The following is a 26,275-nucleotide window of genomic DNA, read 5'->3' as shown; positions in this document are numbered from 1 at the left end:
CTCAGTACAGAAGTGGTCAGATGAAGTAGACGCGAGGCTACACGACTGCTTTGCTAGTACAGACTGGGATATGTTCTGCGATTCATCCAATAGCATTGTGGAGTTTACCACATCGGTCATCAACGAGTGCATCGACGACATCGTCCACACAGTGACTATACTAAAGTACCCAAACCAAAAACCATGCGTTACAGAAAATATCAGTGCTGGGCTAAAGGGTAGAGTTACCGCTTACAAGGAACGGGAAAAACGGATGCATACAAGTAAGCGCTATGACCTCCAACTAGACATCAAACAGGAAAAATTAGAATATAGGAGGAAGGTGGAATCTTATTTTCATCAGCTACAATGCGTGTTGTATGTGGCTTACAGACGATAACGGACTACATAGGGAAACCCAGCCGTGAGATGCCCAGTGACTCGGCCTTCCAAACGAGCTAAATGCCTTTTATACTCGCGTCAAGGAAAACAGCACCAAGTCTTGCATGAAAGCCCCTGTTGTTCCGGATGACTGTGAGATCTCGCTCTCTGTGGCCGATGTGAGTAAACAGCAAGGCCTCCAGGCCAGATAGAATACTAGGGCACGTTCTCAAAGCATGCACAGACCAGCTGGCAAGTGACTTCACAGACGTTTTCAATCTCTCTTTGTCCCAGTCTGTAATCCCAACACCTTTCAAGCTGACCACCATTGTCACTGTCCCCAAGAACTCCAAGGTAACCTGCCTAAATGCCTATTGCTCTGTAGCAACTGTAAGTATGAAGTGCTTTGAAAGGGTGGTCATGACACACATCATCCCAGATACCCTGGACCCACTCCAATTCGCATGCTGCCTCAACAGATCCACATATGACTCCGGTTCATTGACTGCAGCTCAGCGTTCAACACCATAGTCCCCTCCAAGGTCATCACCAAGCTCGGGACCCTGGGAATGAACACCTCCCACTGCAATTGGATCCTGGACTTCCTGATGGGCCGGCCCATGGTGGTGAGGGTAAGCAATAACACCTCCGGGTTAGGTAGGGTAGGTAGCAACACATATGCCACGCTGATCCTCAACACGGGGCCCCTCAGGGGTGTGTGCTTAGTCCCATCCTGTACTCCCTGTTCATCCATGACTGAGTGGCGACGCACAACTCCAACACAACCATCAAGTTTGCTGACGACACGGCAGTGGTAGGCCAGACCACAGACAGCGATGAGACAGCCTACAGGGATTAGGTCAGAGACTGTGGAGTGTGGAACCATGACAACAACCTCTCCCTCAATGTTGGTAAGGCCAAGGAACTAATTGTGGACTACAGGAGAAAGACGGGAGAGCCCTCCTCCATCCACATCGACCGTGTTGTAGTGGAGCGGGTTGAGAGCTTCAAGTTCCTTGGTGTCCACATCACTAAGAACTTAACGTGGTCCACACACACCCTCACAGTTATGAAGAGGGCATGACAGCGCCTCTTCCCCCTCAGGAGGCTGAAAAGATTTGGCATGGGCCATCGGATCCTCAAAAAGTTCTACAGCTGCACCATCGAGCGCATCTTGACAGGCTGCGTCACCGCTTGGTTTTGACATCACAATACCCCATAATGATGTCACAATACCCCATAATGATGTCACAATACCCCATAATGACATCACAATACCCCATAATGACAAAGCAAAAACAGGTTTTTAGAAATGTTTGAACATTTTGAAAATAAAAAAAACTGAAATACCTTATTTACATAGGTATTCATACACTTTGGTATGACACTCAACATTGAGCTCAGGTGCATCCTGTTTCCATTGATCATCCTTGAGATGTTTCTACAACTTGATTGGAGTCCACCTGTGGTAAATTCAATTGATTGGACATGATTTGGAAAGACACACACCTGTCTATATAAGGTCCCACAGTTGACAGTGCATGTCAGAGCAAAAACCAAGCCATGAGGTCGAAGGAATTGCCCGTAGAGCTCCGAGACAGGATTGTGTCGAGGGACAGATCTGTGGAAGGGTACCAAAACAAATTCTGCAGGATTGAAAGTGTTGGATTCTAGCTTGAAATATACATATTCATGTTACCATAGTAGAACTTATTGATTACTGTACATGTATATGGAATGTATGTGTTGGGGTCAACGGAGGGTGGATAAGAACTAGGCGTATGGAAAGTTACTGAGACAAGAGGGAGTGCAGAAAGTCAAGCATTCTGTCAAACACGTTATTGTTAAAAAGGCAACAGTCACTGATAAGGTAGGACAGCCGTGAATTAGGGAGGAGTGAGGAATTCGGGCCGAGGTCAGGTCAGACAAAGTGAGAAGCAACAGTCCTATTATACACTTATACTTAATTATACTTGCCCACGAAGGTTCTAGCATGAGGCAGGGCCATGACTACACCAGTGAGAGGAACCCATTATGTTCCTGACTAGCAACAGAGATGTATTGGCTGTCTAGATGTGCAAGGAGTGGACTCCTCCTAGTAGGAGGATATAAAAATATGTGTTTGTGTAATCATGTCTTTGTCTTTGCAGCTGTTTGACCCAGTGGGTGAATAAACTTGGTTTGAGCTTTTTTAAGTTGTCTGTGAGTTTTACTCTGTTTGTTCAGAACCCAACAAAGGTCCCCAAGAACACAGTGGCCTCCATCATTCTTAAATGGAAGAAGTTTGGAACCACCAAGACTCTTCCTAGAGCCGGCCGTCCTGCCAAACTGAGCAGTCGGAGGAGAAGGGCCTTGATCAGGGAGGTGACCAAGAACTCGATGGTTACTCTGACAGAGCTCCAGAGTTCCTCTGTGGAGATGGGAGAACCTTCCAGAAGGACAACCATCTCTGCAGCACTCCACCAATCAGGCCTTTATGGTAGAGTGGCCAGACGGAAGCCACTCCTCAGTAAAAGACACATGACAGCCCGCTTGAAGTTTACCAAAAGGCACCTAAAAGACTCTCAGACCATGAGAAACAAGATTATCTGGTCTGATGAAACCAAGATTGAACTCTGAATGCCAAACGTCACGTCTGGAGGAAACCTGGCACCATCCCTACGGTGAAGCATGGTGGTGGCAGCATCATGCTGTGGGGATGTTGTTAAGTGGCAGGGACTGGGAAACTAGGATTGAGGGGGAAAATGAACATAGCAAAGTATAGCGAGATCCTTGATGAAAACCTGCTCCAGAGCGCTCAGGACCTCAGACTGGTGTGAAGGTTCAACTTCCAACAGCACAACAACCCTAAGCAAAATATGATATTTCATTTTTTTTATTTATTAATTTGCAAGCATTTCTAAAAACCTTTTTTTTGTCATTATGGGGTATTGTGATGTCATTATGGGGTATTGTGATGTCATTATGGGGTATTGTGTGTAGATTGATGAGTATTTTTCATTCAGTTTAGAATAAGGCTGGAACGTAACAAAATGTGGAAAAAGTCAAGGGGTCTGAATACTGTCCGAACGCACTGTATATTATATCCATGAACCTACTGAGCTGTCTCCATGTCCCAGAGAGGTTGTAATGAAGAGTAACAACAGTAACTCTCATCTGTCTCTCTCTGTCTCTCTGTGTCCAGTGTGATACTGTATGTGTAGGTATGACTGTACTGTCTGTGTGTCTGTCTACAGTGTGATCTGTGTAGGTATGACTCAACTGTCTGTGTGTCTGTCTACAGTGTGATCTGTGTAGGTATGACTCAACTGTCTGTGTGTCTGTCTACAGTGTGATCTGTGTAGGTATGACTCAACTGTCTGTGTGTCTGTCTACAGTGTGATCTGTGTAGGTATGACTCAACTGTCTGTGTGTCTGTCTACAGTGTGGCCTGTGTAGGTATGACTGTACTGTCTGTGTGTCTGTCTACAGTGTGATCTGTGTAGGTATGACTGTACTGTCTGTGTGTCTGTCTACAGTGTGATCTGTGTAGGTATGACTGTACTGTCTGTGTGTCTGTCTACAGTGTGATCTGTGTAGGTATGACTCAACTGTCTGTGTGTCTGTCTACAGTGTGGCCTGTGTAGGTATGACTGTACTGTCTGTGTGTCTGTCTACAGTGTGATCTGTGTAGGTATGACTGTACTGTCTGTGTGTCTGTCTACAGTGTGATCTGTGTAGGTATGACTGTACTGTCTGTGTGTCTGTCTACAGTGTGATCTGTGTAGGTATGTCTCAACTGTCTGTGTGTCTGTCTACAGTGTGATCTGTGTAGGTATGACTGTACTGTCTGTGTGTCTGTCTACAGTGTGATCTGTGTAGGTATGTCTCAACTGTCTGTGTGTCTGTCTACAGTGTGATCTGTGTAGGTATGACTCAACTGTCTGTGTGTCTGTCTACAGTGTGATCTGTGTAGGTATGACTGTACTGTCTGTATGTCTATCTAATGTGTGATCTGTGTAGGTTTGATTGTACTGTAACAACGGTAAGTCTGTGGCGGATGAATCAGAATTAGTTGGGTAACATAGACGTTTTATTTGCATATTATGCTTATGTGAGATACTTGTCATTAGAATGTATCCTTGTGGACTATAGTGTTGGCAGTTGCACCTTTCCCTTCTCAGCTGGGGCTCAGTCACTTGGGGCCCAGAGAGGGGAGAGGTCAGGCTTGTCTTTCACATGTCCCTGGTGCTATGCAGAATATCAGAAAGGGAAGAGGACAGAATGGAACATTGTCTTCATATTTGAATGTGTCTTTACCTATTCTTAAACCATGTGAAGGGATGGCGTGAATTTTTATGTTTGGAAAAATAACGTTCCCATTGTAAGCTGCCTATTTCTCAGGTCCAGATGATAGAATATGCATATAATTGACAGAGTAGGATAGAAAACACTGTAAAGTTTCCAAAACTGTCAAAATATTGTCTGTGAGTATAACATAACTGATTTTGCAGGCGAAAACCTGAGGAAATCCAACCCGGAAGTGACTCTTATTTTGAAAAATCACTGTTCCATTGCCTGCCTTTCGTCCATTTAAAGGATTATCAACCAGATTCCTTTTCCTGTGGCTTCCTCAGGGTGTGAACAGTCTTTAGACATAGTTTCAAGCTTTTATTCTGAAAAATTTGCGAGATTTATCAAATCGCGTCAGTGGATGGCCGATGTCCTTCCATTAGTTCATGCGCGCAACACTGGTAGCTAGACATTTTCTTTCTCTCCAGTATTGAATAGTTTACAGTCCGGTTGAAATATTATCGATTGTTTATGTTAAAAACAACCTGAGGACTGATTATTAAAAACGTTTGACATGTTTCTTCGAACTCTACGGATACTATTGGAATTTTAGTCAAGCCTTGATGACCTGTTTTTTTGATATAAAAATAATCTTTATCGAACAAAAGGAACATTTATTGTGTAACTGGGAGTCTCGTGAGTGCAAACATCCGAAGATCATCAAAGGTAAGCGATTCATTTTATGGCTTTTCTGACTTTTGTGACCAATCTACATTGCTGCTAGGTGTTCTTAATGTTTTGTCTAGTGATCGATAAACTCACACAAACGCTTGGATTGCTTTCGCTGTTAAGCATATTTTCAAAATCTGACACGACAGGTGGATTAACAACAAGCTAAGCTGTGTTTTGCTATATTGCACTTGTGATTTCATAAATGTAAATATTTTGGCGCTCTGCAATTCAGCGGTTGTTGATGAGAATGATCCCGCTAAAGGGATCCGTGCGTCAAGAAGAATGGGGAACCAATTACTTGTCTCCACAATGTCTGTGCGCCAGTCACACCCTCCTTTTCCCATTGGGGGGAGGTGTATGGCAGTGTCTGGAACCATTGTATGTCCTCTCTGATGCTGGGATAGTGTATGACCTAGAGGCTCACTCCCCTCAGTGAGCTTGTCCAGGAGTGGGGTCATGAGGGGGTTTACTTGAGATGGGAGTATCTAGAGTTGATAATTGATATATGCCATTGGATGAGTTGGTGTTTTTGTGCTATGAAGTACCAGGAACGAGATTAGAACCTCGTCTGAGGGACCAAACTTAACGATAATTAATAGCGAATGTTATCTGGCTAAGGGATACTCCTTTCTCAAGAAAAAGTATTTCTTTGTGAAGAGTTCCTAAGATCTGTGGTTCGTCATGTGGGTTGAGAGGGGTGTATCTTGGCAATAAAAGATCTTTGTAATTTTCTGTAGTCACTTTTCTATGGTTCATTAGAGATAGCGCATCATTGAAAGTCAAAGGCTATTGCAAAGCTCTTATTATTATTAAAGAAGTAATTTAAGTATAACTCTGACTGGTGTGTAGTTTGTAACTCTCCTCATTTGGTAAAGCAGAAAAATGCCACCACAAGTCTCATCTGTTTCTGTCTGCCTCTCTGTGTCCAGTGTGATAGGTGCAGATGCAGGGAACGGTATTTGTGCCACCACAAGTCTCATCTGTTTCTGTCTGCCTCTCTGTGTCCAGTGTGATAGGTGCAGATGCAGGGAACGGTATTCGTGTGTTCCTCCCTGACGTAGGGATGTTTTTCACTGGTCTGGCCTGCTGGCTGCTGTGTCACAGTCTGGTCCAAAAGAGACCACCAGAGGACATGGTTTACGACTTCGAACCGGAGGAAGGGGTGAGTGGAGGGACACGTACTCACACACACACACTCACACTCACACACACACACACACACACATACACACACACACACACTCACTCACACACACTTTTAGTTTTCCTCCATTTATTAAACTGAAGTTGAACTCTAATGAAAATATTTATAACAATAAAACCTTATATTTTTCTGTTTATTTCCTTTTATTACCATTCATTTATCATCACAACAATTACTTCACAAATGTTATGAATTGGTTATGAAATACCTGCATGCTTTAAAGGTTTATTAAACCTTATCAAATCAAATTAAATCAAATTTTATTGGTTACATACACATGGTTAGCAGATGTTAACCTGTCTAGGACTGGGGTGCCGCTAGCGGCACTCCTCCCACATTCCACTGAAAAGGCAGAGCGCGAAATTCAAAAAAAATATTTTTTTAAAATATTTAACTTTCACACATTAACAAGTCCAATACAGCTAATGAAAGATACAGATCGTGTGAATCCAGCCAACATGTCCGATTTTTAAAATGTTTTACAGGGAAGACACAATATGTAAATCTATTAGCTAAACACATTAGCATAAGACACCATCTTTTCTTTGTCCACCAACACCAGTAGCTATCACCAATTCGGCTAAACTAAGATATTGATAGCCACTAACCAAGAAAAAACCTCATCAGATGACAGTCTGATAACATATTTATGGTATAGGATAGGTTTTGTTAGAAAAATGTGCATATTTCAGGTAGATATCATAGTTTACAATTGCACCCACCGTCACAAATGGACTAGAATAAATACATAGAGCAACGTGTTTACCTAATTACTAATCATCAAACATTTCGTAAAAATACACAGCATACACTAATCTAAAGACACAGATCCTGTGAATACAGACAATATTTCAGATTTTCTAAGTGTCTTACAGCGAAAACACAATAAATCGTTATATTAGCATAGCACATGTGCAAACATTACCCCAGCATTGATTCTAGCCAAAGAGAGCGATAACGTAAACATCGCCAAAATATATTAATTTTTTCACTAACCTTCTCAGAATTCTTCAGATGACACTCCTGTAACATCACATTACAACATACATATACAGTTTGTTCGAAAATGTGCATATTTAGCCACCAAAATCATGGTTAGACAATGAGAAAAGTAGCCCAGCTGGTCAGAAAATGTCGTGCGCCATATTAGACAGTGATCTAGTCGTATACATAAATACTCATAAACGTGACTAAAAAATATAGGGTGGACAGCGATTGATAGACAATTTAATTCTTAATACAATCGCTGATTTACATTTTTTAAATTATCCTTACTTTTCAATACAGTTTGCGCCAAGCGAAGCTACGTCTAACAAGATGGCGTCATAAGCCATTAACATTTTTCGACAGAAACACGATTTATCATAATAAATTGTTCCTACTTTGAGCTGTTCTTCCATCAGAATCTTGGGCAAAGAATCCTTTCTTGGGTCTAATCGTCTTTTGGTCGAAAGCTGTCCTCTTGCCATGTGGAAATGCCCACTGCGTTCAGCATGAACTGGAAACGTGCCCGGCGCTTCAAAGTGTCTCAGAAATAAATGTCCCAAAATCGCACTAAACGGATATAAATTGCTATAAAACGGTTTAAATTAACTACCTTATGATGTTTTTAACTCCTATAACGAGTAAAAATATGACCGGAGAAATATTACTGGCTACACTAATGCTTGGAAAAAGAGCAGGTCGGTGTCCACCGCGCGTCCGGCGCATCTGGAAAAGAGTTCCTACCTACACGTTTTTTTGTTTTATACTGGCTGTGATTGCGCAATCGACACCATTCAAAGCGTCATCACGTAAAGGCATCCAGGGGAAGACGTAAGCAGTGTCCGTATACTCATAGCAATAACAGTGGCCTTTAAACTGACTCCAGATCAGGGGCCAAAATGTGTGAAATCTGACTCCATGTCAGGGAAATTGCTGTAGAATGAGTTCTGTTCCACTCAGAGACAAAATTTCAACGGCTATAGAAACTAGAGACTGTTTTCTATCCAATAATAATAATAATATGCATATTGTACGAGCAAGAATTGAGTAGGAAGCCGTTTAAAAATTACACGATTTCCAGAAAAAGTGACAACAGCACCCCCTATCCCAATGAAGTTAATGCGAGTGTAGCGAAATGCTTGTGCTTCTAGTTCCCGACAGTGCAGTAATATCTAACAAGTAATCTATACTATGGGGCGGTAGTCATTTAGTTTAGTTATCTTTGCCTTCTTGGGTACAGGAACAATGGTAGCCATCTTGAAGCATGTGGGGACAGCAGACTGGGATAGGGAGAGATTGAATATGTCCGTAAACACACCAGCCAGCTTGTTTGCACATGCTCTGAGGACACGGCTAGGGATGCCGTCTGGGCCGGCAGCCTTGCGTGGTTTAACACGTTTAAATGTTTTACTCACGTCGGCCACGGAGAAGGGGGGGGTGGACAGTCCTTGTTAGCGGGCCGCGACGGTGGCACTGTATTATCCTCAAAGCAGGTAAAGTGAGCAGGCCAACCTTTCCACCCCAGACAGAGCAGGCCTACCTTTCCACCCCAGACAGAGTAGGCCTACCTTTCCACCCCAGACAGAGTAGGACCTACCTTTCCACCCCAGACAGAGTAGGACCTACCTTTCCACCCCAGACATAGTAGGCCAACCTTTCTACCCCAGACAGAGTAGGACCTACCTTTCCACCCCAGACAGAGTAGGACCTACCTTTCCACCCCAGACAGAGTAGACCTACCTTTCCACCCCAGACAGAGTAGACCTACCTTTCCACCCCAGACAGAGTAGGACCTACCTTTCCACCCCAGACAGAGTAGACCTACCTTTCCACCCCAGACAGAGTAGACCTACCTTTCCACCCCAGACAGAGTAGACCTACCTTTCTACCCCAGACAGAGAAGGCCTACCTTTCCACCCCAGACAGAGCAGGCCTACCTTTCCACCCCAGACAGAGCAGGCCTACCTTTCCACCCCAGACAGAGTAGATCTACCTTTCCACCCCAGACAGAGTAGACCTACCTTTCCACCCCAGACAGAGTAGGCCTACCATTCCACCCCAGACAGAGCAGGGCCTACCTTTCCACCCCAGACAGAGTAGGACCTACCTTTCCACCTCAGACATAGTAGGCCAACCTTTCTACCCCAGACAGAGTAGACCTACCTTTCCACCCCAGACAGAGTAGGCCTACCTTTCCACCCCAGACAGAGCAGGCCTACCTTTCCACCCCAGACAGAGCAGGCCTACCTTTCCACCCCAGACAGAGCAGGCCTACCTTTCCACCCCAGACAGAGTAGGAACTACCTTTCCACCCCAGACAGAGTAGGACCTACCTTTCCACCCCAGACAGAGTAGGGCCTACCTTTCCACCCCAGACAGAGTAGGGCCTACCTTTCCACCCCAGACAGAGTAGGGTCTACCTTTCCATCCCAGACAGAGTAGGACCTACCTTTCCACCCCAGACAGAGTAGACCTACCTTTCCACCCCAGACAGAGTAGGCCTACCTTTCCACCCCAGACAGAGTAGGCCTACCTTTCCACCCCAGACAGAGTAGGACCTACCTTTCCACCCCAGACAGAGTAGGCCTACCTTTCCACCCCAGACAGAGTAGAACCTACCTTTCCACCCCAGACAGAGTATACCTACCTTTCCACCCCAGACAGAGTAGGACCTACCTTTCCACCCCAGTCAGAGTAGACCTACCTTTCCACCCCAGACAGAGTAGACCTACCTTTCCACCCCAGACAGAGCAGGCCTACCTTTCCACCCCAGACAGAGAAGACCTACCTTTCCACCCCAGACAGAGTAGACCTACCTTTCCACCCCAGACAGAGTAGGACCTACCTTTCCACCCCAGACAGAGTAGACCTACCTTTCCACCCCAGACAGAGCAGGCCTACCTTTCCACCCCAGACAGAGTAGGCCTACCTTTCCACCCCAGACAGAGTAGAACCTACCTTTCCACCCCAGACAGAGTAGGCCTACCTTTCCACCCCAGACAGAGTAGGCCTACCTTTCCACCCCAGACAGAGCAGGCCTACCTTTCCACCCCAGACAGAGTAGAACCTACCTTTCCACCCCAGACAGAGTAGGACCTACCTTTCCACCCCAGACAGAGTAGGCCTACCTTTCCACCCCAGACAGAGTAGACCTACCTTTCCACCCCAGACAGAGCAGGCCTACCTTTCCACCCCAGACAGAGAAGACCTACCTTTCCACCCCAGACAGAGTAGACCTACCTTTCCACCCCAGACAGAGTAGGACCTACCTTTCCACCCCAGACAGAGTAGACCTACCTTTCCACCCCAGACAGAGTAGGCCTACCTTTCCACCCCAGACAGAGTAGGCCTACCTTTCCACCCCAGACAGAGTAGAACCTACCTTTCCACCCCAGACAGAGTAGGCCTACCTTTCCACCCCAGACAGAGTAGACCTACCTTTCCACCCCAGACAGAGTAGACCTACCTTTCCACCCCAGACAGAGCAGGCCTACCTTTCCACCCCAGACAGAGTAGACCTACCTTTCCACCCCAGACAGAGTAGGCCTACCTTTCCACCCCAGACAGAGTAGGACCTACCTTTCCACCCCAGACAGAGTAGACCTACCTTTCCACCCCAGACAGAGTAGGCCTACCTTTCCACCCCAGACAGAGTAGGATCTACCTTTCCACCCCAGACAGAGTAGACCTACCTTTCCACCCCAGACAGAGTAGGCCTACCTTTTCACCCCAGACAGAGCAGGCCTACCTTTCCACCCCAGACAGAGTAGGCCTACCTTTCCACCCCAGACAGAGTAGGCCTACCTTTCCACCCCAGACAGAGTAGGCCTACCTTTCCACCCCAGACAGAGTAGGCCTACCTTTCCACCCCAGACAGAGTAGGCCTACCGACGCAGAACAACGTAAGCTTTAACTGCTGTCTACTCTTCTTCTGTGGTTTAACCCAACGAGAGAAGCTCACACGTGTTTCCCTAAAATCTGTCTGGTTTAAACATCTTCAAGTTTCAGCACCACAATATAAGTTACTTGAATCTGGCTTATTGTGAGGTTAATAACTCTGAGAAATACATCATGGGCAAGAAACATTGTTTTTAATCCCCCCAAAATTGTACACTTAGTGTATAGATTAATAAGCAATTAGTTCTAAAATACTGAGAAATATAGAAATGTCATCACAATTGACCCTCCCTTGGAGAACTACTGGCCACCTCTAACCAGTAGTTCTCCATGAAGAGGTTTGGCCACCTCTAACCAGTAGTTCTCCATGAAGAGGTTTGGCCACCTCTAACCAGTAGTTCTCCATGAAGAGGGTTGGCCACCTCTAACCAGTAGTTCTCCATGAAGAGGGTTGGCCACCTCTAACCAGTAGTTCTCCATGAAGAGGTTTGGCCACCTCTAACCAGTAGTTCTCCATGAGGAGGTTTGGCCACCTCTAACCAGTAGTTCTCCATGAAGAGGTTTGGCCACCTCTAACCAGTAGTTCTCCATGAGGAGGTTTGGCCACCTCTAACCAGTAGTTCTCCATGAAGAGGTTTGGCCACCTCTAACCAGTAGTTCTCCATGAGGAGGTTTGGCCACCTCTAACCAGTAGTTCTCCATGAGGAGGTTTGGCCACCTCTAACCAGTAGTTCTCTATGAGGAGGTTTGGCCACCTCTAACCAGTAGTCCTCCATGAGGAGGTTTGGCCACCTCTAACCAGTAGTTCTCCATGAAGAGGTTTGGCCACCTCTAACCAGTAGTTCTCCATGAAGAGGTTTGGCCACCTCTAACCAGTAGTTCTCCATGAAGAGGTTTGGCCACCTCTAACCAGTAGTTCTCCATGAAGAGGTTTGGCCACCTCTAACCAGTAGTTCTCCATGAAGAGGTTTGGCCACCTCTAACCAGTAGTTCTCCATGAGGAGGTTTGGCCACCTCTAACCAGTAGTTCTCCATGAAGAGGTTTGGCCACCTCTAACCAGTAGTTCTCCATTAGGAGGTTTGGCCACCTCTAACCAGTAGTTCTCCATGAGGAGGTTTGGCCACCTCTAACCAGTAGTTCTCCATGAAGAGGTTTGGCCACCTCTAACCAGTAGTTCTCCATGAGGAGGTTTGGCCACCTCTAACCAGTAGTTCTCCATGAGGAGGTTTGGCCACCTCTAACCAGTAGTTCTCCATGAAGAGGTTTGGCCACCTCTAACCAGTAGTTGTCCATGAAGAGGTTTGGCCACCTCTAACCAGTAGTTCTCCATGAAGAGGTTTGGCCACCTCTAACCAGTAGTTCTCCATGAGGAGGTTTGGCCACCTCTAACCAGTAGTCCTCCATGAAGAGGTTTTGCCACCTCTAACCAGTAGTTCTCCATGAAGAGGTTTGGCCACCTCTAACCAGTAGTTCTCCATGAGGAGGTTTGGCCACCTCTAACCAGTAGTTCTCCATGAGGAGGTTTGGCCACCTCTAACCAGTAGTTCTCCATGAGGAGGTTTGGCCACCTCTAACCAGTAGTCCTCCATGAGGAGGTTTGGCCACCTCTAACCAGTAGTTCTCCATGAAGAGGTTTGGCCACCTCTAACCAGTAGTTCTCCATGAAGAGGTTTGGCCACCTCTAACCAGTAGTTCTCCATGAGGAGGTTTGGCCACCTCTAACCAGTAGTTCTCCATGAGGAGGTTTGGCCACCTCTAACCAGTAGTTCTCCATGAAGAGGTTTGGCCACCTCTAACCAGTAGTTCTCTATGAAGAGGTTTGGCCACCTCTAAACAGTAGTCCTCCATGAAGAGGTTTGGCCACCTCTAACCAGTAGTTCTCCATGAAGAGGTTTGGCCACCTCTAACCAGTAGTTCTCCATGAGGAGGTTTGGCCACCTCTAACCAGTAGTTCTCCATGAGGAGGTTTGGCCACCTCTAACCAGTAGTTCTCCATGAGGAGGTTAGGCCACCTCTAACCAGTAGTTCTCCATGAAGAGGTTTGGCCACCTCTAACCAGTAGTTCTCCATGAGGAGGTTTGGCCACCTCTAACCAGTAGTTATCCATGAAGAGGTTTGGCCACCTCTAACCAGTAGTTCTCCATGAGGAGGTTTGGCCACCTCTAACCAGTAGTTCTCCATGAAGAGATTTGGCCACCTCTAACCAGTAGGTCTCCATGAAGAGGTTTGGCCACCTCTAAACAGTAGTCCTCCATGAAGAGGTTTGGCCACCTCTAACCAGTAGTTCTCAATGAAGAGGTTTGGCCACCTCTAACCAGTAGTTCTCCATGAGGAGGTTTGGCCACCTCTAACCAGTAGTTCTCCATGAAGAGGTTTGGCCACCTCTAACCAGTAGTTCTCCATGAAGAGATTTGGCCACCTCTAACCAGTAGTTCTCCATGAAGAGGTTTGGCCACCTCTAAACAGTAGTCCTCCATGAAGAGGTTTGGCCACCTCTAACCAGTAGTTCTCAATGAAGAGGTTTGGCCACCTCTAACCAGTAGTTCTCCATGAGGAGGTTTGGCCACCTCTAACCAGTAGTTCTCCATGAAGAGGTTTGGCCACCTCTAACCAGTAGTTCTCCATGAAGAGGTTTGGCCACCTCTAACCAGTAGTTCTCCATGAAGAGGTTTGGCCACCTCTAACCAGTAGTTCTCCATGAAGATGTTTGGCCACCTCTAACCAGTAGTTCTCCATGAAGAGGTTTGGCCACCTCTAACCAGTAGTTCTCCATGAAGAGGTTTGGCCATCCCTTTCTTTATACACTGAATTGTTGAAAGAAATACAAAAATATACGCCTGTGCACTGCAGTGTGTCTAGAACCAGGTGCTGGTTTTTGCAGGAACAAGTATGTATCCATTTTGGATTGGCTTTGAATCGTTTAGGCACACTGTCTGTGAACTTTGAACTCTCTGTCTACCAACCAGGTGGAAGAGGAAAATCTTAGCCTTGATGACAATGCCCTGATGGATGAAAACTTTGAGGCTGGGTACGAGGCCGGAGAAGAGGAGGATGAAGAAATGGAGGAGGAGGAGGAAGATGAGGAGGAGGAAGAGAAGGAGGAAGAAGAGGAGGAAGAGGAGAGCACCAAGATGAAGATTCTGGGTCGCGTCGCTGCTGTGGCGTCCAAAGTGAAGGAGATCATTGGGAATCTGATCACCACCGCAGGGAAAGTGGTGGTCACCATACTACTAGGACTAACAGGTCAGTGTGTTTCAGTGGTCACCATACTACTAGGACTAACAGGTCAGTGGTCACCATACTACTAGGACTAACAGGTCAGTGTGTTACAGTGGTCACCATACTACTAGGACTAACAGGTCAGTGTGTTTCAGTGGTCACCATACTACTAGGACTAACAGGTCAGTGTGTTTCAGTGGTCACCATACTACTAGGACTAACAGGTCAGTGTGTTTCAGTGGTCACCATACTACTAGGACTAACAGGTCAGTGTGTTTCAGTGGTCACCATACTACTAGGACTAACAGGTCAGTGTGTTTCAGTGGTCACCATACTACTAGGACTAACAGGTCAGTGTGTTTCAGTGGTCACCATACTACTAGGACTAACAGGTCAGTGTGTTTCAGTGGTCACCATACTACTAGGACTAACAGGTCAGTGTGTTTCAGTGGTCACCATACTACTAGGACTAACAGGTCAGTGTGTTTCAGTGGTCACCATACTACTAGGACTAACAGGTCAGTGGTCACCATACTACTAGGACTAACAGGTTAGTGTGTTTCAGTGGTCACCATACTACTAGAACTAACAGGTCAGTGTGTTTCAGTGGTCACCATACTACTAGGACTAACAGGTCAGTGTGTTTCAGTGGTCACCATACTACTAGGACTAACAGGTCAGTGGTCACCATACTACTAGGACTAACAGGTTAGTGTGTTTCAGTGGTCACCATACTACTAGGACTAACAGGTCAGTGTGTTTCAGTGGTCACCATACTACTAGGACTAACAGGTCAGTGTGTTTCAGTGGTCACCATACTACTAGGACTAACAGGTCAGTGGTCACCATACTACTAGGACTAACAGGTCAGTGGTCACCATACTACTAGGACTAACAGGTCAGTGGTCACCATACTACTAGGACTAACAGGTCAGTGGTCACCATTCTACTAGGACTAACAGGTCAGTGTGTTTTAGTGGTCACCATACTACTAGGACTAACAGGTCAGTGGTCACCGTACTACTAGGACTAACAGGTCAGTGTGTTTCAGTGGTCACCATACTACTAGGACTAACAGGTCAGTGTGTTTCAGTGGTCACCATACTACTAGGACTAACAGGTCAGTGTGTTTCAGTGGTCACCATACTACTAGGACTAACAGGTCAGTGGTCACCATACTACTAGGACTAACAGGTCAGTGTGTTTCAGTGGTCACCATACTACTAGGACTAACAGGTCAGTGTGTTTCAGTGGTCACCATACTACTAGGACTAACAGGTCAGTGGTCACCATACTACTAGGGCTAACAGGTCAGTGTGTTTCAGTGGTCACCATACTACTAGGACTAACAGGTCAGTGTGTTTTAGTGGTCACCATACTACTAGGACTAACAGGTCAGTGGTCACCATACTACTAGGACTAACAGGTCAGTGTGTTACAGTGGTCACCATACTACTAGGACTAACAGGTCAGTGTGTTTCAGTGGTCACCATACTACTAGGACTAACAGGTCAGTGGTCACCATACTACTAGGACTAACAGGTTAGTGTGTTTCAGTGGTCACCATACTACTAGAACTAACAGATCAGTGGTCACCATACTACTAGAACTAACAGGTCAGTGTGTTTCAGTGGTCACCATACTACTAGGACCAACAGGTCAGTGTGTTTCAGTGGTCACCATACTACTAGGACTAACAGATCAGTGGTCACCATACTACTAGGACTAACAGGTCAGTGGTCACCATACTACTAGGACCAACAGGTCAGTGTGTTTCAGTGGTCACCATACTACTAGGACTAACAGATCAGTGGTCACCATACTACTAGGACTAACAGGTCAGTGGTCACCATACTACTAGGACTAACAGGTCAGTGTGTTTCAGTGGTCACCATACTACTAGGACTAACAGGTCAGTGGTCACCATACTACTAGGACTAACAGGTCAGTGTGTTTCAGTGGTCACCATACTACTAGGACTAACAGGTCAGTGTGTTTCAGTGGTCACCATACTACTAGGACTAACAGGTCAGTGTGTTTCAGTTGTAGAATCAGCCTCCAACTATCTTACTGTTTCCCAATCCTTTTTTATGACTGTTATTATATTTATTAAATTTGACGATAGTGAAAATAGGTCACAGAGATTTTCTTAGTCAGGTCAGGTGGTCAGGAAAAACTTCAGGTCCTCTCTGTTATATCTGAATACTCACATCTCACCCACAGCGTAGCTTGCTGTATATAAACCTCCGGTCCTCTCTGTTATATCTGAATACTTATTATTTGTTCTGTTTCCACCATCATGCTGCCCTCCCTGACGTCGGCAGTCTACTTATTGATTGGTTGATTGATTAATGAATTGATTTATAAATGTATGTGTATTTTTAAGGTATAATTCTGCCCTCCCTGACGTCGGCAGTCTATTTATTGATTGGTTGATTGATTAATGAATTGATTTATAAATGTACGTGTATTTTTAAGGTATAATTATGCCCTCCCTGACGTCGGCAGTCTATTTATTGATTGGTTGATTGATTAATGAATTGATTTATAAATGTATGTGTATTTTTAAGGTATAATTCTGCCCTCCCTGACGTCGGCAGTCTATTTATTGATTGGTTGATTGATTAATGAATTGATTTATAAATGTATGTGTATTTTTAAGGTATAATTCTGCCCTCCCTGACGTCGGGAGTCTATTTATTGATTGGTTGATTGATTAATTAATTGATTTATAAATGTATGTGTATTTTTAAGGTATAATTCTGCCCTCCCTGACGTCGGCGGTCTATTTCTCCATGTTCCTGTTCCTGTGTACGTGGTGGTCGTTCTGTCGCACCTTCGACACCCTCATCTTCAGCTGTATGTGTGTCCTCATGGCCATATTCAGCGCTGGACACCTGGTCATCCTTTACCTCTACCAGTTCCAGTTCTTCCACGAGTTCATCCCTCCGGAGGACAGCTACATCAGGTTAGATACTGGAAAGAACTTTCTTCCTTTTTAAATGACTGCGTTAGGTGAGTTGCTCTACATGTACCCAGGCTGCCATGGTTCTAAATTTGTTTGAAGACAGATCTTCAGTTGCTACTATGACTTCAGGGTGCACCACCTTGGATTGTTAGCATCGCTACCTATAGCATTAGCACCACCTTGGATGGTTAGCATCGCTACCTATAGCATTAGCACCACCTTGGATGGTTAGCATCGCTACCTATAGCATTAGCACCACCTTGGATGGTTAGCAATGTTACCTATTAGCACCACCTTGGATGGTAAGCAACGCTACCTATAGCATTAGCACCACCTTGGATGGTTAGAAATGCTACCTATAGCATTAGTTCCACTTTGGATGGTTAGCAACACTACCTATAGCATTAGCACCACCTTGGAGGGTTAGCCATGCTACCTATAGCATTAGCACCACCGTGGATGGTTAGCAACGCTACCTATAGTATTAGCACCACCTTGGATGGTTAGAAACCCTACCGAAAGCATTAGCACCACCTTGGATTGTTAACAATGCTACCTACATTATCAATGAACCTACCAGGTAAACACAGGCACCCTCATAGATATCATCCTAGCCAACCTGCCCTCCAAATACATCTCTGATGTCTTCAACCAGGATCTCAGCGATCACTGCCTCATTGCTTGCGTCCGTAATGGGTCTGCGGTCAAACGACCACCCCTCATCACTGTCAAACGCTCCCTAAAACACTTCAGTGAGCAGGCCTTTCTAATCGACCTGGTCCGGGTGTCCTGGAAGGATATTGACCTCATTCCGTCAGTAGAAGATGCCTGGTTATTATTTAAAAGTGCTTTCCTCACCATCTTAAATAAGCATGCTCCATTCAAAACAAATGGAACCAGGAACAGATATAGCCCGTGGTTCACTCCAGACCTGACTGCCCTTGACACAAAAACATCCTGTGGCGTACGGCATTAGCATCAAATAGCCCCCGCGATATGCAACTTTTCAGGGAAGTCAGGAACTAATATACACAAATTAATATACACTAATATACAATATACACAGTTAGGAAAGCTAAGGCTAGCTTTTTCAAACAGAAATTTGCATCCTGCAGCACAAGCTCCAAAAAGTTTTGGGACACTGTAAAGTCCATGGAGAATAAGCACCTCCTCCCAGCTGCCCACTGCACTGAGGATAGGAAACTCTGTCACCACCGATAAATCCACTATAATTGAGCATTTCAATAAGCATTTTTCTACGGCTGGGAATGCTTTCCACCTACCCCTGGTCAACAGCCCTGCACCCCCCACTGCAACTTGCCCAAGCCTCCCCCATTTCTCCTTCACCCAAATCCAGATAGCTGATGTTCTGAAAGAGCTACAAAATCTGGACCCCTACAAATCAGCTGGGCTAGACAATCTGGACCCTCTATTTCTAAAATTATCAGCTGAAATTGTTGCAACCCCTATTACTAGCCTGTTCAACCTCTCTTTCGTATCGTCTGAGATTCCCAAAGATTGGAAAGCTGCCGCGGTCGTCTCCCTCTTCAAAGGGGGAGACACTCTAGACCCAAACTGTTACAGACCTATATCCATCCTACCCTGCCTTTCTTAGGTCTTCGAAAGCCAAGTTAACAAACAGATCACCGACCGTTTCGAATCTCACCTTACCTTCTCCGCAATGCAATCTAGTTTCCTAGCTGGTCATGGGTGCACCTCAGCCACGCTCAAGGTCCTAAACGATATCATAACCGCCATCGATAAGAGACAATACTGTGCAGCTGTATTCATCGACCTGGCCAAGGCTTTCGACTCTGTCAATCACCACATTCTTATCGGCAGACTGACTCAACAGCCTTGGTTTCTCAAATGACTGCCTCGCCTGGTTCACCAACTACTTCTCAGACAGAGTTCAGTGTGTCAAATCGGAGGGCCTGTTGTCCGGACCTCTGGCAGACTCTATGGTGTGCCACAGGGTTAAATTCTCGGGCCAACTGTTTTCTCTGTATACATCAATGACGTCGCTCTTGCTGCTGGTGATTCTCTGATCCACCTCTACGCAGACGACACCATTCTGTATACTTCTGGCCCTTCTTTGGACACTGTGTTAATTAACCTCCAGATGAACTTCAACGCCATACAACACTCCTTCCATGGCCTCAAACTGCTCTTAAACGCAAGTAAAACCAAATGCATGCTCTTCAACCGATCGCTGCCCGCACCTGCCCGCCCGTCCAGCATCACTACTCTGGACGGTTCTGACTTAGAATATGTGGACAATTACAAATACCTAGGTGTCTGGTTAGACTGTAAACTCTCCTTCCAGACTCACATTAACTTCTCTCAGCTACGGATCCCTTTTACGGGATCACTTTCCTAAACAACCGCTAGAATTGCAGGGCGCCAAATGCAAAAAATATTACACAGTGCTTTACATTTTCTGTAACTTTTAGTCTTTACAAATAAAATGGTGCATTTAAAATTGCCTCAACTATACCGCAAATGTATGTAACCTTTATATATCGAGGTGCTGCATGTTCAATAATATCTCTCTCTGTCTCTCTCCCCCCTCTCCCTCCCCCCTCCCTCTCACTCCAGTCTGTTCGGCATCTCATCCATCATCCAGACTGACTGTTCCTCTACATGGAGGATGATAGTTAACCCTAAGCTGGCCTGGCACCACTTTGTTAACCCCCTTATGCTGCTGCTGCTGTACTACACCCTGGCCACTCTCATACGTCTCTGGCTCCAGGAACCTATAGAGGTAGGTAACATCCTGGTATCTCTCATACGTCTCTGGCTCCAGGAACCCATAGAGGTAGGTAACACCCTGGTATCTCTCATACGTCTCTGGCTCCAGGAACCTATAGAGGTAGGTAACACCCTGGTATCTCTCATACGTCTCTGGCTCCAGGAACCTATAGAGGTAGGTAACACCCTGGTATCTCTCATACGTCTCTGGCTCCAGGAACCCATAGAGGTAGGTAACACCCTGGTATCTCTCATACGCCTCTGGCTCCAGGAACCTATAGAGGTAGGTAACATCCTGGTATCTCTCATACGCCTCTGGCTCCAGGAACCTTTAGAGGTAGGTAACACCCTGGCCACTCTCATACGTCTCTGGCTCCAGGAACCCATAGAGGTAGGTAACACCCTGGTATCTCTCATACGCCTCTGGCTCCAGGAACCTATAGAGGAAGGTAACACCCTGGTATCTCTCATACGTCTCTGGCTCCAGGAACCTATAGAGGTAGGTAACACCCTGGCCACTCTCATACGTCTCTGGCTCCAGGAACCTATAGAGGTAGGTAACACCCTGGTATCTCTCATACGCCTCTGGCTCCAGGAACCTATAGAGGAAGGTAACACCCTGGTATCTCTCATACGTCTCTGGCTCCAGGAACCTATAGAGGTAGGTAACACCCTGGCCACTCTCATACGTCTCTGGCTCCAGGAACCTATAGAGGTAGGTAACACCCTGGTATCTCTCATACGTCTCTGGCTCCAGGAACCTATAGAGGTAGGTAACACCCTGGTATCTCTCATACGTCTCTGGCTCCAGGAACCCATAGAGGAAGGTAACACCCTGGTATCTCTCATACGCCTCTGGCTCCAGGAACCTATAGAGGTAGGTAACATCCTGGTATCTCTCATACGCCTCTGGCTCCAGGAACCTATAGAGGTAGGTAACATCCTGGTATCTCTCATACGCCTCTGGCTCCAGGAACCTTTAGAGGTAGGTAACACCCTGGTATCTCTCATACGCCTCTGGCTCCAGGAACCTATAGAGGTAGGTAACACCCTGGTATCTCTCATACGTCTCTGGCTCCAGGAACCTATAGAGGTAGGTAACACCCTGGTATCTCTCATACGCCTCTGGCTCCAGGAACCTATAGAGGTAGGTAACACCCTGGTATCTCTCATACGTCTCTGGCTCCAGGAACCTATAGAGGTAGGTAACACCCTGGTATCTCTCATACGTCTCTTGCTCCAGGAACCTATAGAGGTAGGTAACACCCTGGTATCTCTCATACCTCTCTGGCTCCAGGAACCTATAGAGGTAGGTAACACCCTGGTATCTCTCATACGTCTCTGGCTCCAGGAACCTATAGAGGTAGGTAACACCCTGGTATCTCTCATACGCCTCTGGCTCCAGGAACCTATAGAGGAAGGTAACACCCTGGTATCTCTCATACGTCTCTGGCTCCAGGAACCTATAGAGGAAGGTAACACCCTGGTATCTCTCATACGTCTCTGGCTCCAGGAACCTATAGAGGTAGGTAACACCCTGGCCACTCTCATACGTCTCTGGCTCCAGGAACCTATAGAGGTAGGTAACACCCTGGTATCTCTCATACCTCTCTGGCTCCAGGAACCTATAGAGGTAGGTAACACCCTGGTATCTCTCATACGTCTCTGGCTCCAGGAACCTATAGAGGTAGGTAACACCCTGGTATCTCTCATACGTCTCTGGCTCCAGGAACCTATAGAGGTAGGTAACACCCTGGTATCTCTCATACGCCTCTGGCTCCAGGAACCTATAGAGGTAGGTAACACCCTGGTATCTCTCATACGTCTCTGGCTCCAGGAACCTATAGAGGTAGGTAACACCCTGGTATCTCTCATACGTCTCTGGCTCCAGGAACCTATAGAGGTAGGTAACACCCTGGTATCTCTCATACGTCTCTGGCTCCAGGAACCTATAGAGGTAGGTAACACCCTGGTATCTCTCATACGCCTCTGGCTCCAGGAACCTATAGAGGTAGGTAACACCCTGGTATCTCTCATACGTCTCTGGCTCCAGGAACCTATAGAGGTAGGTGACACCCTGGTATCTCTCATACGTCTCTGGCTCCAGGAACCTATAGAGGTAGGTAACACCCTGGTATCTCTCATACTCCTCTGGCTCCAGGAACCTATAGAGGTAGGTAACACCCTGGTATCTCTCATACGTCTCTGGCTCCAGGAACCTATAGAGGTAGGTAACACCCTGGTATCTCTCATACGTCTCTGGCTCCAGGAACCTATAGAGGTAGGTAACACCCTGGTATCTCTCATACGTCTCTGGCTCCAGGAACCTATAGAGGTAGGTAACACCCTGGTATCTCTCATACGTCTCTGGCTCCAGGAACCTATAGAGGTAGGTAACACCCTGGCCACTCTCATACGTCTGGCTCCAGGAACCTATAGAGGTAGGTAACACCCTGGTATCTCTCATACGCCTCTGGCTCCAGGAACCTATAGAGGTAGGTAACACCCTGGTATCTCTCATATGTCTCTGGCTCCAGGAACCTATAGAGGTAGGTAACACCATGGTATCTCTCATACGTCTCTGGCTCCAGGAACCTATAGAGGTAGGTAACACCCTGGTATCTCTCATACGCCTCTGGCTCCAGGAACCTATAGAGGTAGGTAACACCCTGGTATCTCTCATACGCCTCTGGCTCCAGGAACCTATAGAGGTAGGTAACACCCTGGTATCTCTCATACGTCTCTGGCTCCAGGAACCTATAGAGGTAGGTAACACCCTGGCCACTCTCATACGTCTGGCTCCAGGAACCTATAGAGGTAGGTAACACCCTGGCCACTCTCATACGTCTGGCTCCAGGAACCTATAGAGGTAGGTAACACCCTGGTATCTCTCATACGTCTCTGGCTCCAGGAACCTATAGAGGTAGGTAACACCCTGGTATCTCTCATACGTCTCTGGCTCCAGGAACCTATAGAGGTAGGTAACACCCTGGTATCTCTCATACGTCTCTGGCTCCAGGAACCTATAGAGGTAGGTAACACCCTGGTATCTCTCATACGTCTCTGGCTCCAGGAACCTATAGAGGTAGGTAACACCCTGGTATCTCTCATACGTCTCTGGCTCCAGGAACCTATAGAGGTAGGTGACACCATAGAGATACAACCCATAGACAGGGTAGGTAACAAAATAGAGATACAACCCATAGACAGGATAGGTAACACCATAGAGATATAACCCATAGGCAGGGTAGGTAACAACATAGAGATACAACCCATAGACAGGGTAGGTAACAAAATAGAGATACAACCCATAGAGGTAGGTAATAACATAGAGATACAACCCATAGACAGGGTAGGTAACAACAGATACAACCCATAGACAGGGTAGGTAACAACATAGAGATACAACCCATAGACTGGGTAGGTAACAACATAGAGATACAACCGATAGGCAGGGTAGGTAACAACATAGAGATACAACCCATAGACAGGGTAGGTAACAAAATAGAGATACAACCCATAGACAGGGTAGGTAACAAAATAGAGATACAACCGATAGACAGGGTAGGTAACAAAATAGAGATACAACCCATAGAGAGGGTAGGTAACAACATAGAGATACAACCCATAGAGAGGGTAGGTAACAACATAGAGATACAACCCATAGAGGTAGGTAACAACATAGAGATACAACCCGTAGACAGGGTAGGTAACAACATATAGAAAAAACCCATAGACAGGGTAGGTAACAACATAGAGATAAAACCCATAGACAGGGTAGGTAACAACAGAGATATACAACCCATAGACAGGGTAGGTGACAACATAGAGATAAAACCCATAGACAGGGTAGGTAACAACATAGAGATACAACCCATAGAGGTACGTGACAACATAGAAATACAACCCATAGAGGTAAGTAACAACATAGAGAAAGAACCCATAGAGGTAGGTAACTTTCTCTCTCTCCCCTTCCCTCTCCCCCTTCCTCTCCCTCCAGTCTGTTTGAGATCTCATCCATCATCGTACACCTCTGGCTTCAGGAACCTATAGAGGTAGGTAACATCCTAACGCTTTCAAGGAGCGGGACTCTAACCCGGAAGCCTATAAGAAATCCCACTATGCTCTCCGATGAACCATCAAACAGGCAAAGCGTCAGTACAGAACTAATATTGAATCATACTACACCGGCTCCGACGCTCGTCGGATGTGGCAGGGCTTGCGAACCATTACAGACTACAAAGGGAAGCACAGCCGAGAGCTGCCCAGTGGCACGAGCCTACCAGACGAGCTAAACTACTTCTATGCTCGCTTCGAGGCAAATAACACTAAAACATGCATGAGAGCACCAGCTGTTCCGGAAGACGGTGTGATCAAGTGAGTAAGACCTTTAAACAGGTCGACATACACAAGGCTGCGGGGCCAGACGAATTACCAGGACGTGTACTCCGAGCATGTGCTGACCAACTGGCAAGCGTCTTCGCTGACATTTTCAACCTGTCCCTGTCTGAGTCTGTAATACCGACATGTTTCAAGCAGACCACCATAACCAGCCTAAATGACTACCGACCCGTAGTACTCACGTCTGTAGCCATGAAGTGCTTTGAAAGGCTGGTCATGGCTCACATCAACACCATTATCCCAGAAACCCTAGACCCACTCCAATTTGCATACCGCCCCAATAGATCCACAGATGATGCAATCTCTATTGCACTGAGTTTGGAACTCAGTAGTGAGTGTTGCAACCGAGAACAGACCATTTTTACATGCTTCAGCAGTTCAGCATTTGTTCTGTGAGCTTGTGTGGCCTACCACTTCGCGGCTGAGCCGTTGTTGCTCCTAGACGTTTCCCCATCACAATAACATCACTTACAGTTGACTAACTGACTTGTTGGAAATCCTATGACGGTGCCACGTTGAGAGTCACTGAGCTCTTCAGTAAGGCCATTCTACTGCCAATGTTTGTCTATGGAGATCGCATGTCTGTGTTCTCGATTTTATACACCTGTCAGCAACTGATGTGGCTGAAATAGCCGAATCCACTAATTTGAAGGGGTGTCCACATACTTTTAGTGTGTGATATGTAATATATGCCATTAAGCAGAGGCTTTGATCCAAAGCGGTTTACCGTCATGCGTGCGTACATTTTTATTTTTACATATGGGTGGTCCCTGGAATCAAATCCACTATCCTGGTGTTGCAAGGACCATGCTCCACACACTGAGCTGCAGAGGACTGCAGCTTATGATGCATATGAATGTTCACGTGACAAGAAAAACCTCTGGGCTCTAACCATAGTCCATATTGTTGCTGTGTTGTTCCACAGGGGTCGGTTGCAAAGTCCAACGAGACGTCTTTTGACTACATCTCCACCCTAGACTCAGTGGAAAATGGACCGGTCCGCCAGGACCTGTACTCCACCCCACAGTATGAAATGGACCAAATCAATAACATTACAGGTGAGTTTTACTGTACAAACATTGGGCAAAAGTCTATTCTCGTAAGACACGTGCTGTGAGCAAACTCACTGTAACATTTTGAATATACAGGCTGAGTATATGGGACGAGTGAAATTATAATCGGCAGCACAATTTATGTTGTAATTTAAAAATATATATATTTCTGCGGAGGATAAATTTTTTTGTAAACTGGGGCCTGGTCAAAAGTAGTGCATTATATAGGGAATATATCTCCTATCCTTATCTCCTATATATACTGTACTATATCACCCTGTATATACTGTACTATATCACCCTGTATCTCCTATATATCATGTACTATATCACCCTGTATATACTGTACTATATCACCTTGTATATAGTGTACTATATCACCCTGATATACTGTACTATATCACCCTATATCGTCTATATATCCTGTACTATAT

General features: G+C 46.0%; 1 protein-coding gene across 1 annotated transcript in view; it reads left to right on the top strand.

Moving 5' to 3' along the window:
• LOC120039812 (piezo-type mechanosensitive ion channel component 2-like) overlaps window positions 1–26,275 on the top strand; it is a 175,871-nt gene that overhangs the window by 50,915 nt on the left and 98,681 nt on the right. Inside the window, 6 exon segments of the mRNA XM_038985183.1 lie at window positions 6,373–6,526; window positions 14,474–14,693; window positions 17,424–17,637; window positions 20,236–20,397; window positions 24,389–24,443; window positions 25,715–25,835. Of these exon segments, the coding sequence (XP_038841111.1) occupies window positions 6,373–6,526; window positions 14,474–14,693; window positions 17,424–17,637; window positions 20,236–20,397; window positions 24,389–24,443; window positions 25,715–25,835 (926 nt within the window).

The sequence above is a fragment of the Salvelinus namaycush genome, unplaced genomic scaffold, assembly GCF_016432855.1.
Source record: "Salvelinus namaycush isolate Seneca unplaced genomic scaffold, SaNama_1.0 Scaffold301, whole genome shotgun sequence".
Classification (NCBI taxonomy): Eukaryota; Metazoa; Chordata; class Actinopteri; order Salmoniformes; family Salmonidae; genus Salvelinus; species Salvelinus namaycush.
Note: the sequence above shows the minus strand (reverse complement) of the source record. Positions and strands in the feature narration are given on the sequence as shown.